General features: G+C 37.8%; 1 protein-coding gene and 1 long non-coding RNA gene across 9 annotated transcripts in view; one reads left to right on the top strand and one right to left on the bottom strand.

Annotated features, from left to right (window-relative positions):
* LOC135207572 (uncharacterized) overlaps positions 1–4954 on the bottom strand; it is an 84685-nt gene extending 79731 nt beyond the window's left edge. The window contains exon 1 of one of the 8 annotated variants that reach the window (XM_064239411.1): positions 2175–4954. In XM_064239411.1, the coding sequence (XP_064095481.1) occupies positions 2175–4352 (2178 nt within the window). In that variant the 5' untranslated portion in view covers positions 4353–4954. The remainder of the gene's footprint in view (positions 1–2174) is intronic. The other 7 variants (XM_064239410.1, XM_064239415.1, XM_064239414.1 and 4 more) reach the window with 7 other exon arrangements.
* Positions 1–20000, top strand: part of LOC135207573 (uncharacterized) — a 162313-nt gene that overhangs the window by 93241 nt on the left and 49072 nt on the right. The window lies entirely within an intron of this gene.

The following is a 20000-nucleotide window of genomic DNA, read 5'->3' as shown; positions in this document are numbered from 1 at the left end:
CACAGTTCTACTCCCGGCTCTGCCAACGCGGAATCAGAAAAATTTATTTCTGGTGATAGAAATTCATTTCTCGATATAGTGTGGTTCGGATCCCACCATAAGCTGTAGGTCCCGTTGCTAGGTAACCAATTGGTTCCTAGTCACGTGAAGATAATCTAATCCTTCGGGCCAGCCCTAGGAGAGCTGTTAATCAGCTCAGTGGTCTGGTAAAACTAAGATATACTTAACGGGTAAGTATATCAAGATATACTTAACGGGTAAGTACAACTAGCAGAGAAGTGACAGTTAACGTAACATCAAGAAGTGAAGTGATAGAAGGTATAATTACAGGTGATGGAGTAGGGTTTATTTTTTAGTCTTATTTTTCGATTTCCCCTCACGTAGGATATGCTTGTCTGCAATAGTTGGATGTAAATGCATATCATTTGGAAGTGTTAGGCTGGAAGAGAAAAGGAAGGTCAAGAAAGTTTTGCATAGATTGTGTTTAGGAGCTGTTGTAGGGGAAAGGTCTCAACGTTCAGAAAGTGAGAGAGTGCGCAGAGCATGGAAGTGAATAGGGCAATGTGTGCTAAGGTTTAGACTTCCTCATGACAAGCCTTCTTTGGAGATGTGTGAAGCGGTTTGTATTGGAAGTTTTAAGCATATGGGGTTCATCCACAACTCGTCAGTTTTTCCAAAAGTTGTATATACACACAAACACACATACATATGTATATATACACATATATATACATATAAATTATATATATATACATATATGTAAATGTATATACAATCTTTGGCCTTCGACTTTTGCGCCGGCAATTCTTGTTAAATGCCGACGTAGTATATACTTGAGGCATCTGTTATTAAAGACAACACATCTATGAATTCTTTTACATTTTCTTATACTGAACGCAAGCTCATTACAATTCAGCGGAACTGGAAAAATCTGGATTGGTTAGTCTTTGCTGCATATATAGATATATATATATATATATATATATATATATATATATATATATAAAATATATATAATATATATATATATATATATATCTATATATATAGATATATAGTGGTATATTGCGGTTTTTGTTTCTTTAATCGCTTGTCCTCAGACTGTAAGATGACAATAAATCAAAGGAACAATGTAAAGGAATGCAAGATGGTCAAAAGTGAATGTGAATGTCGAGTTGCATCTCCTAGCATTTGCTGTAGAAAGTAGAGCATAATTTCATTGGTAGCTTGTGTGACGTTTGTCAGTGATTGCAAGATGCTGCTGTGTAAACATAGAATTCTTCGATAGAATCAAAATAATTTTCTCAGTAGTGAATAAGCCGATGTAGTAAATATGTTTTGCTATAATGTATGTTTCTTATGTTCCTGCTTCGTAACAAACTTTTACCGAGATATTTGCGTCATGTTGTTGCTGTTGCGTATACTTCTCTTAACTAGTATAAAATTCCTAACATAATAGAAGGAAACAGAAATATGAAGAGTTAAATCCCATTGGAGCTTCTTTCGAGTTCTTAATTTGGCCAGTGAGATAATGCTTCGAATGCCGATTACTCCTTCCTCTGCTGTCTATCTTCTTGGCAGTTACTTAGTATTATTGTTTTATCTTTTGTTCGGACATCGAATATGACTGTCATGGAATATTTTTGAATTAATGTATGTTTTATTAAGAATGTAACGAATTTTTAGAAAAATTTAAAAGCTATATCGTTGTGTCAAGGTAAAATGCAATGAAAATCTTCCATTATTCGATGTGGTCACTTGAGAGAGAGAGAGAGAGAGAGAGAGAGAGAGAGAGAGAGAGAGAGAGAAAATGGGAGGCCCAGGCTTGGGCCACCACAGCCATCTCTTTCTTTCTCGTCCAAGACTCGTGTCACACACTAAAAATAAAGTTGATACGACTTAACGCTGCCGGTGGACAGGTGAGAGGGTATATCTGTTGTCGCTTGGGTGGTCAGAGAGGCATTGTCGTGTGCTCAAAAACTCAGGAAAAGTGATGACAAGGAAATGAGAGACTTGATAAGGCGACTTTTAAAATGAACGACGAAGAATTGTGGTAATTTTCGTATTTAGAAAGTGAGGAGCTTTGTAAATGACCATCTGCGCCCATTCTTTAGAGAGGAGAAGGCGAGAAAGAAAATGAACTGCAGAGGGCCGTTTCGTTGTTGAGTACTTACCATGGGCGTCCAAATGGAAGTAGTCCCTGCCGAGGCACGAGACTGACTTTTCGATCGTGCTCGCCAGATCTTCTTGGCCACAAGTCTCGAGGCTTGCCCACTGCCGCCGCCGGAGCGCGTCCTCTGCATCACTGCGGGAATAAAAGATTGCAGTAGACCCTGGCTACTTCTGTGACCCTGACCCCCTGCTGCCCCATGACCCGGTATGACCTGTGGATGTGACTGCCTTCCACGTAAATTGTACATCATTTGAGACAAGTGTCCGGAAGCCTGTAAGGCTGATATGGACCGATGATAAGGTGGAATGCCCCCAGCCGCCCCTTCAACATCAAATTCACTCGTGTCCACCGAGGCATCGATACTGGATCGTTTGTACATTATATGAGCACCCATTTGACTGAGACGGAAGGCCTCTGCCTCAGACACCAAAAGATCACGAGTGCCCATCTCATCAGTTACAGTTATGGAATACCTTGGTGAGGTGGGTAGAGAAGGGGGCACACTCATGGAGCACTCACTGCTAGAAAAGTCACTGGAGTCTGCTTTAGAAATTCTTCTGCGAGAAAGTCTTCGTTGGTGGATGATTTCTACAGGAGAGTTGATGCGAAATCCTGCTAAAATCCACTGGGGCAGTGGATCGCCCACTTGGATGCATTTAAATTTTTTCTTGACTTTTTTCTCTTCCTTAACTTTAAACTGAAACTGCTTCATGAACTCTTCATCATCTTCTGACCCTGGAACCCACTTGGATTTAATATTTCTTAAAGTTTTATCGTAGTTAACAGTTTTAAATCTATCTATTTTGGTTTTCTCCACAGATTTCTTTACTGCACCAGTTGCTTGATCTACATCACACTTTAGTCCTAATTTGAACACATTTTTAAGTTTATTCTTTTCCGGTGGTTTATCTTGACCGGGCTTTTTATTTGCTGGCATTCCTATGATGGGGAGGCCCTGGGCAGCTGCAGCTTTTTCTGCCCACATAAGTTTAGCAGCGGCAACTCCCTTAGGAGGCACATCGCGATCTTTCTCAGACGATTTCTTGCCTGCATTATCTTTCCCAGTACCAGAAGTCATAGATTGATCTTCGCTTTTGTTTCCTGCAGCCATACTTTCTCTTCGTTGCCATAGTTTCTTTAATACTGAAGTACTGCTCTGACTTGCTTCAGGACTACTTGATTGCTGCTGGGTTTGGGCTTGGGCAAGCTCCTGTGCTTGTGCTAAGGCTCTCTCTTCTGCCTGTGCAGCTGCAGCAGCAGCCTCTGTAACACTTCGACATTCAGCTCCAACTTTAACCATATCTTCAGCTGTCGCATCATCATCTGTCTGAACACACATGTCAAGATGGGGGTCAGTTTGTGCTCCAACGCTACGTGTAGTCAGACCCCCTAATTCCAGCAGTTCACCAGAATCCTCATCGTATTCATCTTCTTCTGTCAGCTGTTCCTCCATCAGTCTTGAGGCTACATGCTGCAGGTTACAAGACCCATAACTTCGTAATAAGTGTTGGTATAATTCAGGAGGCAAGTCGTACCGCAATTCACCTACAGATGTGAGTCTCTCTCTACCATATGCAGAGGCAGGCAAATAAGAATATGCACTACCTGGTAGAGGCTGATGTCCATAGGTCATTCCACTACCATAATTGATTCCAGCTAAGGACATCATACCCGGATAATTAGACATTTCCACTGTTCCACTAGCCCCATGACCAATACCCATTTCTAACCCTTCGCCCATACCCATGGCTGCTCCTATTCTATGTTTTAAATCACTTGCCCCCCCTAGAATTTCGTCGTCGGTACTGGCATAATCCTCTCCAGTATCAGTTGTGTCGGAAGTTGCGCTCATGAGCCGTTTCCGTCTTCTTCTGGCTGTTCGAGGTGATTCTTGAGGTTGAGGCCACAGAATAAAGTCACGGCTTCGGTTGTTGATTTTTTGGAAGTGCTCCTCCACTCGGGGAATATCTTCCGTTTTTTGTGGGTTGACGCCATCAGGAAACAGCTTCTTTCCAGCATCACTCATGTAACGCCACGTCTTCCTCGTCAGTAGCCATCGTTCCTTGAGTTTGGCTGTGGTCGTTTTCGGGGCTTGGCCTCCTTTGCCATCCTTTTCCTTTCCTTCTTTCTTTTCTTTTTCTTTCCCCTCCCGCCCCTGTCGTCGTCTTCGGCCCTCCATGATGATGATGATGATAATGGTGATGACGTCGATGATATCCTAACAGGCGTAGGCGTCACGCTGCTGGAGGCGTGGGTGGGCAGGCCACCTGTCTGGTGTCGCTGTAGCAGTGACGGGGAGCCCAGGGGCGTTCTCTGGGGATGGTCTCCCCTACCACCTCCTCCAGAACCACCACAGCCAGGATCCCCATTACTGGATTTTTCTTCTATGGACTCGGCGGTGAGAACACTGGTAACACTTCACTGAAGTAGTCCACCACCCAGCAGCATGCTTTCATGCCCCCTCCGGCAGAAAATTGGCTGGGGGAGGGGGGACCGGCACTACATCACACTCCCGCACACCACACTGACGACGACGCCCGCGCCACACCGCTCTGATACCCGCACCCACTGCTTGGCGACTGGCCCGCCTTTGCCCACTGCTGGCGCCAGCTGTGCCCATCCCACCAATTCTCTGCTGCCATCACCAACACCAACACCAACACCACCGCTAGCACCAACTCTTCTCCAACACTGTCTCCGCCACCATCAACAACAGCTATTACAATCACCTCATCACTGCCACCACATCAACACCATTACCACCATTCGCCATCATTAGCAGATGATATTTGCATCTTAAAAGTATTTACAGATCATAACCACAAACCATAAAGGCAGTGGAAGTGAGATTTGGCATTTGGGATGAAGCGACAAAAAGCTGTATTTCGTATTTCATGATGAAATTCTCTCTCTCTCTCTCTCTCTCTCTCTCTCTCTCATACAGGTAAATGCACAGTGAATATACATCAACACAATTATTTTATTTATCTCCTGTTCAACATTCGACACGTTTACGTTTCACTGCATAATATTTAACGATGTATAACTACTCTCAAGTACAAATATAATCCTCCCATACGCTCATCGTTATCGTATATGCGGTGTTTATATACAGATTAAAAAAGGGAGAGAGAGAGAGAGAGAGAGAGAGAGCGTTAAGTTAGGTTAGATTAGGTTACGTGAAGTACCTTTACGCTTCCCGCTCTAATATGCGGCTTAAAATGTACATAAAATCTTTAAAAACCTATCATATAGTATTGTTTAGATGACGCGTCACTAGTATTTACCAAAGAAGTAGTTATCAATTTGATTTTCGATTTTATCTTTCAGATTAGTATTCGAAATATTTTTGGCAATTACTTTTCGGGGGGATAGGAAAGAATGTTTCATAAGTATTTCGGTCCCTAACGTTAGCCCCTCTAGCGCTTCAACTGCTACGACGTTTTATGCACCTTCGCTACCGACATTGTTGTGAATGCAATTTTTCCGTGTACAAACACCATTCCTACTACTCCTGTAGCTGTTGTAGGTACCAGTATGATAACTGATTCCGTTTCTTACTCCAAGACACCGGCTACTACTGTTACTACTAACATTGCTGCTGTAAATTATTCACTAATCATCGAATCGCATTTTGGATAAGCAGGCCAAAATGATCTTATCATTCGACTCCCTGACACTCATTACAGGCTTCGTTATTCCCCTAACCTTTCCTCCATCTCCCTTTTCATTCTTCCTCTAATTCTCACCAATTCTAATTATTGACACGTTCATATGATTAAACTAAACACGACGCTGATCTTAAGAATTAATGCGAAAATCCGGCGGCTAAATCTTGAATGCTGGATACAAAGTAATTGAAATTGCACGAAATTTGTGTAAGGTCGTTCTTGTCTATTCAGAGGAAGATTTTTTGTCGATATTTTAGCGGTGCAGTTTGGAATGTATTATGATTGGCAGTGCTATCTTTAATACTTACAGAATCAAACCTTGAAATAGCTTTTTTAGTTTCCAGAAATAAATAGGTTTACGGATAGAGGATTGGACAAGGACAGGGTAAGATTTTGTTAATTTGTTACATATGTAATCGACTATATATATATGTATATATATAATGCCCGAGGTCGATCCCATGGAGTAAAGCATGCTACCTTATGTTTCCATATAAATCAATTTTTTCTGTTAACCTCAGCAGGTTATTTGGTTGTGGTGTCCCTTCCAAGCAGAGAAAGGAATGAGGTTTGCAGCCTGATACACACACACAGATTATATATATATATATATATATATATATATATATATATATATATATATATATATATATATATGTTTTTATGTATCTTATACATACACTCGGATGTAGGAAAGGATATTTCATTTTGTAAAGATATATAAAAGGGAAAAGCCAAGTAAGACCTTAACGCGCAGATATTATTGCGCAGTAACGCATACAATGGTAACAGCAAACCGCAAAAGCTGATTCTGCCAGACTCGAAACTGACATCCAGCGAAAACCAGTTCAGGCCAGACTCATTTTATGTCATTTTATGTTTACCAGAAGAAAAGACGGATGCAGTTGGAAAATGAAGAAAAGACGGATATAGTTGAAAATGCGGTCATCTTCAGAAAGTGGGAAATGAAACAATAATTGATTTGTTATTCTTCTTTCCAAATTATTCACGAGGGATTTTTAGCTGTCGGTTTTAGTAAATTATCTTAGTTTTCCTGACATCTCCACAGTAGTTATCGTTTCGTAACTTTGCTTGGAGTTAAGGGGTTGATAATGACATCCGTTTTCAAATCACCACACACTCACACACACCGGCCACTGCTTAATACTAGTGTTGAAGACTGTCTTGTTTAGCGAGAAACTGTTGTTATGCATAGAAAAACTGTCGTGTCCAATCGAAGGACTCCCGATGTAGAATTATTACGGCTTGGAAAAAATGCTAAAAAGTGTTTAGTTGAATGTGTTTACTTTGGCCCTCTCGTTTCTTTCATCTTTATATAATGACAATAAATTATTCCTAACTTTGTTTTCCTTTGTAAAACAACGATAATCTGCAGGTATTTAACTCCACATTTAAACTTGCTGTCGTCCAGCCAAGGATATATGCTTTTACCACTGGACCTTATATAAGTTTATAAGATGTAATGACCAAGATTAGAGCTTCTTGGCTGTACGTAACTTCCTTTGTGGTGAAACGGCCCTTATAAACTTCGTGTACCAATATGTTAAACAGTATTTGAAACATTGCCTTTCGCGCGGATCTGGTTTCTTGCTAAAAAATTTGTTAAATTTGCGAATTGGTAAAGCGTCCAGACCCCAGTTTTCTTTCATTAACTGTTTTTATCCAAAATGATTGTTTGATTGATTATAAGTTATCTGACCACTCACTTACCAGGGTGACTGACGACGTTTCCAAAAGGATGGCCATAGATAGTCCATCGAACATTCCGCCCCCCTCCCCCCCTAAACATTCCAGCCTGTGACTCACTATAAAGTTAACGAGATGCACGAGTAAAACGACGTAAAAATCCTAAACCATTTGAATTCTCTATATAGATTATAATAAAAAAATCAATAACTGCGGCTGTAATGATACCCGACTTCCTGGTAAAAATTAATTCTTCAAACAAGTCAATAAACACGCGGACACAAACAAGCATTCATTTCTGCAGACGCTTAACAGAACAAAAAATTCCACCCCCCCCCCCCCCGGCCGATTTTCCATCATTGACTGTAAAATGAGCCCTAAAAGTGTCAGGAAAGTGAGACGGGGCCTGAAAGAAGTCCAGTGGTTATATAATATAATATCATATATTGATTAATAATATATATATATATATAATATATATATATATATTTTAATATATGTATACAATATATATACTATGTATGTATATATATAATATATATTATTATATAATATATATATAATCTATATAATTTATATAATGATATTTTATATTCTATATATATATATATATTTATCCAATCATTATACATTATATAATTAATATATGTAATAAGTATGTTATATATCATGTATAAACTATATTCTAGTATATATGATAATTAATATAATGTAATCATATTATACATATAAGTTGCCTAAATATGTATATTAGGTTTTCCGAGTTAAACCTCTCTTATCACGTCTGTTCATCTATCATTCACTATGAAATTCTTTGCTCATGTCGCATTGATTTCCATTTATTTTCATATCCTTCATCTTTACAGTTATTGTAACGTCAAAGTTTTGTCTCCATTATCCTTTGTGTATCTTCTGCAGACATCAGCCATCCCAAGCCACAGTGACGACCCTTTTTCTTATCCCATACTTCTGAATGTACAGTTAGCACCTACTGTCCCTTTTCTGTCTTCTCACAGCACTCCATAAATAAAGATATTAATCAGCCACGAAGACAAAAACATGGTATTGTCTCTGAACCCCTAACCTCCGCCCCTCACTCCCCGTCCCACCCCACCCCTGCAATTTTTTTCAACAAAAGATTTACTCTCTCTTCGTCATGATATGACCCATGTTTTGCTTATATCATCAAGACTTCGTCATTCCAAGTTACAGATTTTTCTCCTTACTGTCAACCATCTTGCATGACTTTTTCATAGGTGAACGCTTGATCCCCACACTATTCTTGTCTCTACTCTTCGTTCATTAGCCTTACTAACCTCTGTGTCACGTTTTCAACAATTATATATATATAAAATATATTTACTATATATATATATATGTATATATATATATATATATATATATATATATATATATATATAATATATTATATAAGAGATCCTCACGTGAAAATGAAAGGAGGTACCAAGACTTTCAACTTTTATTCCAAAGTCATCTTCAGGGTACTTCACCTACGGGACCATTGTGGAACTGCAAGATATATATTATATATATATATATATATATATATATATATATATATATATATATATATATATATATGCGAGAGAGAGAGAGAGAGAGAGAGAGAGAGAGAGAGAGAGAGAGAGAGAGGCGATTATGTTTGTGGGTTAAATATTAGGGGGATTTAAAAGATTTGTCTACATGTTTGTTAAAAATGACATAATAAGCAACTATGACCCTTAAATCCTCGCGAGGATGAAGTATCGCAGTAACATTAGCAACGTATAACACGAAAACAGTATAACCATAAGGAAATTCATTCTCCTTTCGATAAGAACTGTTTTAAAAAGGGAACAATGCATCTTTATAGAACGAGATCTAACTCTCACCCTCCATCTGTTGGAAAGTCTGGTTTTCACAGACACCTGCAAGAATTTGAAACAGAAACAGCAAAACGCGCCTTTATTTGGGATTAAAGAAATATTGGAAAGTAAAGGAATTGACATTACATCGTGCTGTTTCCATTTTATTGAAGAACTTACTCCGAAGCGAAGATTTACTCCTTATCATTGCTAAAAACTGAGTATCGTTCAATAAGTAATAAAGTTTTGCCTATGTAACTTCTGGTATTTGCCTATGTAACTTCTGGTATTACAAGCATGTTATATATGTATGTGTGTATATCAGTATTCTTGGTCAAATGCAGTAGATTAATTTTACTTGCATCAAAGGACGAAAAAAGAACAAAAGAAAGCAAATCGCTTCACTTGGCCTTTTTCACTCGTAGGCTATTCCCTGCAGTCTCATGAGAGGAGCTTATCTTCCTCCTCCAAGCCTGTTAGACTACAGGTGGCAGTCAGTCAGGCGATTGGACACCAGGTGGCAGGAGCGTACACGCCCCAAAGAGACTAGCGTAAACATTCACACACTCAAGCATGCTAAACTTACTCACGTAATCTTCGGGCTGTGTGGCATGGTCCGCACTGTTAATAAACTATGAACAGATTTTTTTTCTTTCGTAGTTTCCTGCATTTACTTAAATTATTTTTTCACCTTTTATTAAATATCATCATATATTTTCTCACTCTGTATTCTGCCTCTCTTCCAATTCTGCCGTTTTTTTGTGAATCTTTAATTTGACCTTTCCTATATCTGCTTCTATTTGAGATAATATTCCCTTCATGCAATGGCTTCCTTAACTTGAATTTTGGCCGTCTATGACACTGTATTTACTTTGGCACCGAGACAGATTCCTTTTTCACGTGATAAACATTTGTTGTATTTCACTGCATGATAACGTTAATGGAAGTAATAGAACTGATCATATTACAGAAAAAATATTGAGAAAAAAGATCGATTTCTCTCAGTTAGGAAGAGGGTGTGAAATAGATATTAAAACAAATAATAATAATAATGTTAGAGAGAGAGAGAGAGAGAGAGAGAGAGAGAGAGAGAAGGATTGTTTGACTGTGAAGCACGCATGATTATATTTATGTAAAATATACTTTACAATTAATGATTAATAGAAGAGGAAAATATTTAAGATTTCGGTTTGATTAAACTTGTTTTGGCCCAATATTACGTGTTGTTGTCATACGTGTGTGTTGACGGTGAAATTCAGTAGTCAACACAGAGTAAATTTCAAAGTTCTCCTGTGCCGAGCATTTAGTACAATGCTATTTACTGCGCGTAGGAGGAGGAAGGAGGAGGAAAGAAAAGAAGAAGAAGAAGAAGAAGACAGAAGAGAGATAGAAGAAGAGGATAAAGAAGAGAAGAAGAAGAAGAAGAGAGAAGAAGAAGAGAGAGAGAGAGAGAGAGAGAGAGAGAGAGAGAGAGAGAGAGAGAGAGTGTGTGTGTTCCAATGTAAACACCTTACATAAACTCTTCATTGCATTTCTCCTAGGATAGGTCAAGAAGCAGTAAGCTATCTCGTTGCCAAAGATTATATTTCATCATCTGCTAACAATATCTCTATCAGTATCACATGATGAACTCGGAATGAATTGGATGGCAGGACTCTCTCTCTCTCTCTCTCTCTCTCTCTCTCTCTCTCTCTCTCTCTCTCTCTCTGATGATATGCGATAAGGTTATATGATTTATGTCAGTGATACTGTTGTGCACTGTTTCTTCATTATTTTCTACAGTGTTGTGACTTTGCCTCCCCCCCCTCTCTCTCTCTCTCTCTCTTCTCTCTCTCTCTCTCTCTCTCTCTCTCTCTCTCTCATTTAATGCTATCAGTAGTCCTCGTTACGTACAAGGAATTTTCCTACACCCGTGAAAATGATAACTTTCACTCGTGAAATATATTCACATCGAAAAGTAGCATGAACATCAAAAGGACGTAACCCTCTAGAATATCCTCGCATTCGTCTTGGATTTATTTTTCAGAGTCCTAATTCCTATGAAAATATCATCCAGGAATTACTGATGGACTGACCAATAACCTGGTTTACGTTATTTACTGCCCTTTCAGGACGAGGACATTTTAGAGTGAGGTTCTTTTGTGGTAACTTAAGCCTGTTCCTTAAGAATCCATTGTGGGTCTTTCGGTTCATACAAGCGATAGATTATTTGCCTTTTTGTAGGCTTTTTGTTAAGAAAGATTTGACGAGAACCGATAGTGCAACTCACGAGTTAGGCAATCCTTTAAAGGGGAAAAAAGTGATGCTAGTTAAAGAAATATCTTTTTGATAGAAAAACTGTATATCTATCTATCTATCTATCTATTCTATCTATCTATCTGATCTATATATATATATATATATATTAATATATATTTTTGTGATGAAGATATATATATATATATATATATATATATATATATATATATATAGATATGTATATATATATATGATGATATATATATATATGATGATATATGATATAGTGAGAGAGGATTGCCCGGGTGGATAGGCCAAGGTGTCTTCATCATAAAAATAATATATATATATAATATATATATATATATATATATATATATATATCGAGAGGAGAGAGAGAGAGAGATAGAGAGAGAGAGAGAGAGAGAGAGAGGAGAGAGAGAGAGAGAGAGAGAGAGAGATAGTTTTTCTATCAAAAAGATATTTCTTTAACTAGCATCACTTATATATATATATATATATATATATATATATATCTATATATATATATTATATATAATAATATATAATATATATATCTCTAGGGCTGGAATTTGCAGAACGGGCCCTCTCTTATAATTCTGCCATTTGTGACGACAGGTCGGGGCCTTATCTTCTCGACCCATCTTATATGAATTTAATTTTCGACCGAAATGGGTGTTGTCGTACTAATCAAGATAATACCGTGCATCTGAAATACGTCATGCTGAAATGGCGAGGCGAAGAAATCCCTGACGTCACAGTGATGTCCGTGACGTCACAAATCACTTGACGTCATAAATCAGTAGTCGTCACAGACGCCGCCATCGAAGAAGTAGCTGGCTTAAGGCAAAGGCTGTGGTGGCATCGGGGAGCCAGAAATAACCATCCCAAGACTTAAGTAGTAAACAGTGATGAAAGTCGCGTATCATGCTAGTAGTAGTCCACCGAATAGCAGTAGCCTCTTCTATCTATCATCTATAGACAAGATGCACTTAATAATTAATAACCGTGACACCGGTAATTGTAACCATGATAATAACCACAATAATAGTAATTGTATCAAGGACAACATTGCAAAAAAAAATAATCTTTTAATTATGACGAATGATAAAGATAAAGATAATAACAATAAACGCGAAGACAATGCCAGTGAAAGCGTTAATTTCATGAGAAATGCTGGTGTCATGTTCTTGTGACCCAAGAAAACCTGTGCGTAAATTCAGTAATTATACAAATGGCGCATGCAAATATTTTCTGACCAGGCTGTAGATATGATTTCTTCGTGTGTAACCTATGTAATTATGGGGTTTTAATTGTAGATGTATGTATTCTTTGCTTATTCTAGTATTTGTACTTTGTTTCACATTCTCGGATCTTTATCATGAAAAACATTTGAAATCTAAGCGGATTACCATACGGAGTTATCAGCGTTCTTTTCCTGACTGTCGTCAGCCGAAGCGGTGGGTATTTATAAAAGCCTGGAGTTATCACATATGTTCTCCAGTTGTTGTTTTATTTCTGTCAGTGACAGTAGCTGTTTAGTACCAATAGTTGGGGGACACTGCTGATATGAATAGCATGAGGGGGAATGCAGCCAATGAATAATAGATTCAATTTTACGATTTTCTAGCAATTGTTTTATGAAGATACGATATAATGACATAGGTGGTTTCCCATGGTATTCATAATTTGGTGAAATGACGACGCTTTTGAAAGTGACCTGAAGAGCAAGTATAAAGGTTAGGCCAACAGAGCATCTCAAATTTACTGAAGACTTTTGATAAAACTGCCTAGTTTTTATTCTACCGGTGCTTAGTCAGCAACTTTTGGATTTTTACTATAATTAAGCATTTAAATATTCATAAATATTACCCATTGAGCAGGTGAAAAATCATCCGGCCTAGGAACACTGGAACTTGGCTAGATATTTAATTAAAACAAATAGAAAAGCGACGCATTCTTTGGACATTTAAAAACTAACATGATTTCCCACTCCTAGAAGGAGAATAAGTAATGAGTGTTCCTGTCAGGCCCTGCGACTTTTGGTTCTGATAATCTAAGGTATGCGACAGGAAGTCTTATCCCAGTGATAAAACGGCACAGGTGGACTACAATAAGCTTTAGTTTTCAAGGACTGGATGACTTCCACTGCACAACATACCTATTTCAGCTTAGTCACCCCTTAATATTATCGTTGTGATTTAGTGTGACCCTCAAAGGCGGCTTGAATAGAGGTTCGAAAACAGGGGGCACATCCAATTTGAGATTGTAAAGAGAAATGACCGAATGAAGAGGTTGAAGTAAGCTCTTATTTTATTTTGTGCATTTTTTTTTTACAATCTTCATAAAAACGAAAAATGCTCATGTTGTGTTTATATATGACTACTGACTGTATGAAATGAACCCATCGTATCATAAATACCCAAACAGCCGTTTTACATGTTTGTTCATCTACAGCTTTAGTAAGTTATACCTGACATTACGATCTCTTAGGTAGCAGATTAAAAGTAATTTCATAAAACGTATGGCAAACTGTGACTTTTTATTTCATAAAGTTATTTGTTTGTTGAACTTAGCAGCTGATCAAAATTCAAAACTGCCGCAAGTTTTTTTGCAAAATACCACAGGCGACACCTAGGATCAAAATAAACTCAAAATAAACCTCTGTCAGCTGCTGATGAGATCAAAGTATTGATAATTAGAATTTACATGATCAAAGTTCACACGTACACAAGAGCTTCCAGGCACAAGGGTGATACAAACAGCCGTAATCGAAATTCACAATATCCACAAGAGGAATTGACGGAAGTGAACCTCGCAAATTCAAAACACCTTCATGACCCCAGTAATAGCCACAGGTTAAATTCAAAACTGCATTTTCTGAAAGAAGCTGCCCCACCGGCAACATTACTCCAAATTCCCAACCGGCATACGGCTATAAACGAAACGTCGCCAAGGACAGCCACAACCACAATTCGTAACCAGTACCAGAGGTTTTCAAAGAGACAGTCTAGCATGTGGCCATGATCAAAGTTCGCCAGGTAAATGGAACTGCCTTACAGAGAGCCATAATCAAAATTTGTAACAGCTTCTAGAGCTTTTGTAGGAAGCATCCCCAACACAGCCATGTCCAAAATCCTCTACCATGCAGAGATTATCGCGTTTAGCAAGAACATTGACTGCTCTCTGCTAACATCGAGGCCATCACTAGTTAAAAACTGCCAAGTCTGATGGGCAAGATTCCCAGGCAGATGATGTTCTCTTCTGTTTTCCTCTCTGCCTTTCCTCTTCTACTCGTTTCACTTCCTCTTCCACGTATTCTGCATACAGGACAGGACAGAAATAACATGAGTGAAAAACAGGTACAGGTAACACTTTGATGGAAACTCGTAGAAAAAGGAACTGTGAATCTAGGGCTGTGTAACTTGAAAAACTGGGACCTATGGTACGTTCAGTATAAAATGTTATTGAAGCTGTAGCTGACCTACATCATTAATAATATTATTGAGTTCTAAGCAGAGAAATGAATGGGAATCTTGAAGGAATGAAACTAAGACAGCTGTTCTCATTATGGCTATTTAAGAAAGTATAATAAAGTCAGAGGGATACAAGAGGAATCATTTGATAATTAATATTTTGATCATTGCAAATGTACTATGTACTCAGAACCATCTAAGATTGTGGAATTTTAAGCAGCAGTTTATGGGAAACATGAAGAAACATAAATACACCCAGTAAAAAAAATAGAACCCTCAGAGTACATTATGAAAAATTCATTAGATGGCAGTATGGATATGTTCAAAATTACGAGAAAATGGAGTTAAATGAACTCACATATGACGTAAAATTCGAAGTAAATTGCACCACCTCTGTAAAAAAAAACTTTCAAACGCCCCATAAGATTTTATGAGCTTCTTTGAGAAGACAGACGACCTTCAAAACCCACCATCAGGTAACCCGAAAAGGGCTCCCGGTTCTAGGAACCTACGACCTATGAGTTATGCCTTAGGACATATGATCAGTCAGAGGTCGGTGCGGACTTCAGAAAGGGAAGCCCTACAACTGAAGATAGAAACGTGACCGTGTTTTGAAACATTGGATGAAAATGTAGCTTATGTTTATTGAAAATAACCTCCTCCAAGCATGATTAACCTGACGTATAATAAGTCAGAGCTGATTACGTTACCTCTCTTTCTCGTAGGACTATAAAAACAAGTCCCACTATAAAAAAAAAAAAAAAAATTCATAAAAAAAGAAGAAAACAAAAACTGCTAAAAAAAATGGCTTGGAGGCCACTGAAATAGCCCCATAAACAATAGAATTAGTTACACTTGAAACGGGCAGATGAAAGAGACATGACTCACTGACTGCTGGAGCAACAGATAAATCAGGGGAAAGAATAGAACACATTTATTTATGTAGATATTTATTTTTGTCCTGGTGACTTCAGAACCGCTGGCGCGAGGCGATCGAGTTTTCTATGTTATGACCCGGAGAAGTTATGATCTTTTTGATGATTTGCACAACATTTTATGGGTACTGCATATATATCCATGCATATAAAACATTGTTTATAATGTCTCATTTTGTCTTAGTGTGCCATCATCTATAGATGGGGCTTGAAAAAATAGGTGAAAGAGTCGTTGTCACCAGTGGCAGAAATTTCAGAGGTTTTTGTGAGCAACAGAATTAAACTGTGCTCATAAAACGGTGTAGAGAAAAATGAAGGCGTTATAAAGAAGACTGGCGTAACCAAACATGAATGAAGTGAATTGTGGATGTCGGAAATCGAAACGGGAGATTTACAGAACTGTGAAAGAAACGAACAAAAAGGAAATACACTAAAGTAAGTACACTAGTAGCAGAAATACGTAGAATAGTTTTTTTTCGGTATCAAAAGGACCAGACAATATATTAATGGAAGACAAGAAAATCTTCTGAAATAACTCAGGTTTTAAGAAGAAAGTTCGTGATAAGTGAAGCTACTCAGCATAGCAGGAAAATCAGAGGTGCAGGAAATAGAGTTAAAAAACCTTTGGTTAATAGTACAAATTGCCAGACGATGTGTGTAACGTGACGTTATGAAATATAAGAATATACTCACTGGCAAATATTGTGCCTGGAAAGTGAGTATTAAGGGCATACAGTGGAGCATTTGTGCGTGTCCAAAAATATTTGGCAATAGGTAAATGAAAATGGTTGTTTGGGCCATCATAATAAACTCTGTTAGCTTACAGAACGACACAATTTTCATAAAATAAACATAGGAAGATGAAGCGACAAGAGCAGATCGAGGGAAATAATGAAAAACCGTATAAAGGGAATGGACCGAAAAGGGAAAAAAGAAAGTGAAGAAAGTAATCCGATGGTCAGAAAATGCAAACGCAAGAAATATGAGAGAACAGTTGAGTAAAGAACAGCGGGGAACTCGCAAATCCATCACGCAATTGCCTTGAACCAACCTTGCTTTATTCTCTGAGGGAATCGCAACATACTAAATCGAGCATTGTTAGCAATTCCCTTTATATACACACACACACACACATATATATATTATATGTATATATATATATATATATATATATATATATATCTATATATATATATATATATATGTAAGTTAATGCTTCGGGTGATATTATAAATCAGCTGGGTGGAGATCGTCCTGAAGGAACTAATGTACCTGTCGATTGCTTAGTCGTCCTTTGGAGACGTATCTCTTGATCATCGTGTATGTAGTACCTATTAGCCTGTATACACACACAAACACGCACACACACACACACACACACACACCAGAGCGGAAGCAGAATGCATAATGTATTATTCGCTCAAATTCCCTTGTACCTCTGTTGACCGGAGCATTGAATTATCTACTCGACAAGGTGGCTAGTTCATTGGGTTGCTTAGTAACGTGGGTACTAGTATGCTCATCCCATAACCGCCTTTTCTAAGAGAAGAGAGAGTGTGTGCAATACAGGTAACTGTGCAGTGCTTGTGTGAGAAGGGAAATTATTTTTAGAATGATTTATTTTCCTACTTTTTATTGCTCATTGGCATAAACCGAAATTCGACCTATCATGAGGTTAACAGGTTGATATATATATATATATATATATATATATATATATATATATATATATATATATATGTATATATATATATATATATATATATATTATATACTATATATATATATATATATATATATATATATATATATATATATATATATATGTGTGTGTGTGTGTGTGTGTGTGTGCGTGTGTGTGTGCTGCGCGCATTTTAGAATGATAGTTGTTGCTGATCTTGTGGTAGTAGCAGTGGCGTACAAGTCGTTAAATATATCACAGTTCTTACTTTTGTTACGGTTATTCTCCCAACTTTACTCGCTAAGGTTCTTTTTCAATGTTTTCTTTCAGAGAACTCATTGCCAGGCGCGAAAATGCTGCCCTAAACGAGAGAGCGGGTATGATTGCTTGTCGTCTTGAATACCCCGACGTGACGAGTATTAATACAAATGTGATCTTATTTATAAACTCGAATAAAAATGCCATACATATTCTAGTCGACTGCAAAAAGGCTTGCATGTGACGCCAATAGGATATGGTGTACGAATAAGGTGCCCCTTTTTTTTATGTGGACAGATTAGCCCGATGCCAACGGATGCTTATTAAAAAGAATGAAGAAGGTTCACGTGATCAGCATTTGAAAGGTGATTAAGGAAGGTGAAAATGTGTTTTGCAGAGGGTAAGAAGAAGAAAAAAGTTCTCGGAAACAAATTCACTTTTAAAGGAAACGTAGAAGTAAAATGACTTAGCTTTTCTCATTAATATTGGTAGCTTGCAATAATAGCTTCACTAACATCAAACGACAACAGAAATGAATAGGTGCTGGTCAAGGCATTCTTACTTGGTAAGAATGTGTTGCATTTTGATGAATTGAATTGTCAGAAGAAAAACGTGAATTGGCTCGCAAATACCATTAAAAGTGAAGAAGATTTCATCTCTTATCTTGCTATTTTAGAGATAGAATTCAACCCAGTGCAGCTTCAGGATCATTTGAAGCTAAATTCTTAGCATGGAGTTGCAAGAGGAAAGGTTTGAAAGAAACTAATTTAAGCAGGTACTTAAAAGAATTACTATAGAGCAAAACAAGATAGCTCTTTTCTTCTGCTAGTCTCGAGAGTTGGATGAATCTAGCTCTCTCATTAAATACTCCATTCATCTAAATATTAAATGATAAGCATGGTAGCTAGTCAGCTGGTGTGGGTGACAGCTTGAGTGGAGGAAAGCATGAGGTTAGTAGCCGTATCTTCAATCAGCTTGCCATTTTTTTCCCTGCTACAAACACTGATTTTATGAATATAAGTGATCAAAAATATTCATTCAGGATAAGAAAGTTAGAAAAATCGTGCTAAAAAGTGAATGGTATCTCAGGACAGTCGTCCAGAGAGAGAGAGAGAGAGAGAGAGAGAGAGAGAGAGAGAGAGAGAGAGAGAGAGAGAGAGAGAGAGAGAGAGAGAGAGAGAGAGAGAGATGGGCGTATTTATTTCTACTGAGCATGTTGCCATGTTTTACCTTCGGTACGGAGAATGTGTCACGGTCTAATGTGAAAGGTTCTCTTGAATTACGAATGTTGCCAAGCTGTGGACTAGGAAACTGAATTGCCATGTATGTATGTATGTATGTATGTATGTATGTATGTATGTATGTATGTATGTATGTATGTATGTATGTATTCGTACGTGAAAACTAAGTTCTGAATTTATTGCTATTGTGCTCTGCATCAACAAGAAACCATGGAAACTATTTTTGAGTATATTAAAGACCAGTTAGATTAGGATATTAGCTTTAAGATTGAATATCGCGCAGCTACGCAAAAATATTGTTAACGCTAAATTCGAATATATTTTTATACATTAGAGGGAAAGTGTTAATTACATTAGTCTACACGAACGAGAAGAAGAAGAAGAAGAATTTTGCAAACAGACAGACAACGCGCAAGAGAAAGAAAGAGAAACTGAAACCATGTGTGCGTCAAAAATACCCTTTTGACTTTTGGCAGGATGCAAAAATACATGACCGTGAGATGGCCAGAAGTAGACGGATACATAGTGTGATAATAGTAATAATTAGATGGTTATTTATACACACACCCATTGAGATACTTCCCTCGCTTTAGCTGGTTATAAAAGCGGATTCTCCGTGACGCACAGCATGGGTGGTTGTGGTCCAGGAGGACATATACATGTGCACACAAACACTCGCGCGCACACACACGCACACACACACACACACACACACTTTTGGTCACCTGACGAGG

This window comes from Macrobrachium nipponense, chromosome 32, assembly GCF_015104395.2.
Source record: "Macrobrachium nipponense isolate FS-2020 chromosome 32, ASM1510439v2, whole genome shotgun sequence".
NCBI lineage: Eukaryota > Metazoa > Arthropoda > Malacostraca > Decapoda > Palaemonidae > Macrobrachium > Macrobrachium nipponense.
The sequence above is the reverse complement of the archived record's forward strand: the minus strand, read 5'-3'. Positions and strand labels throughout refer to the sequence as shown.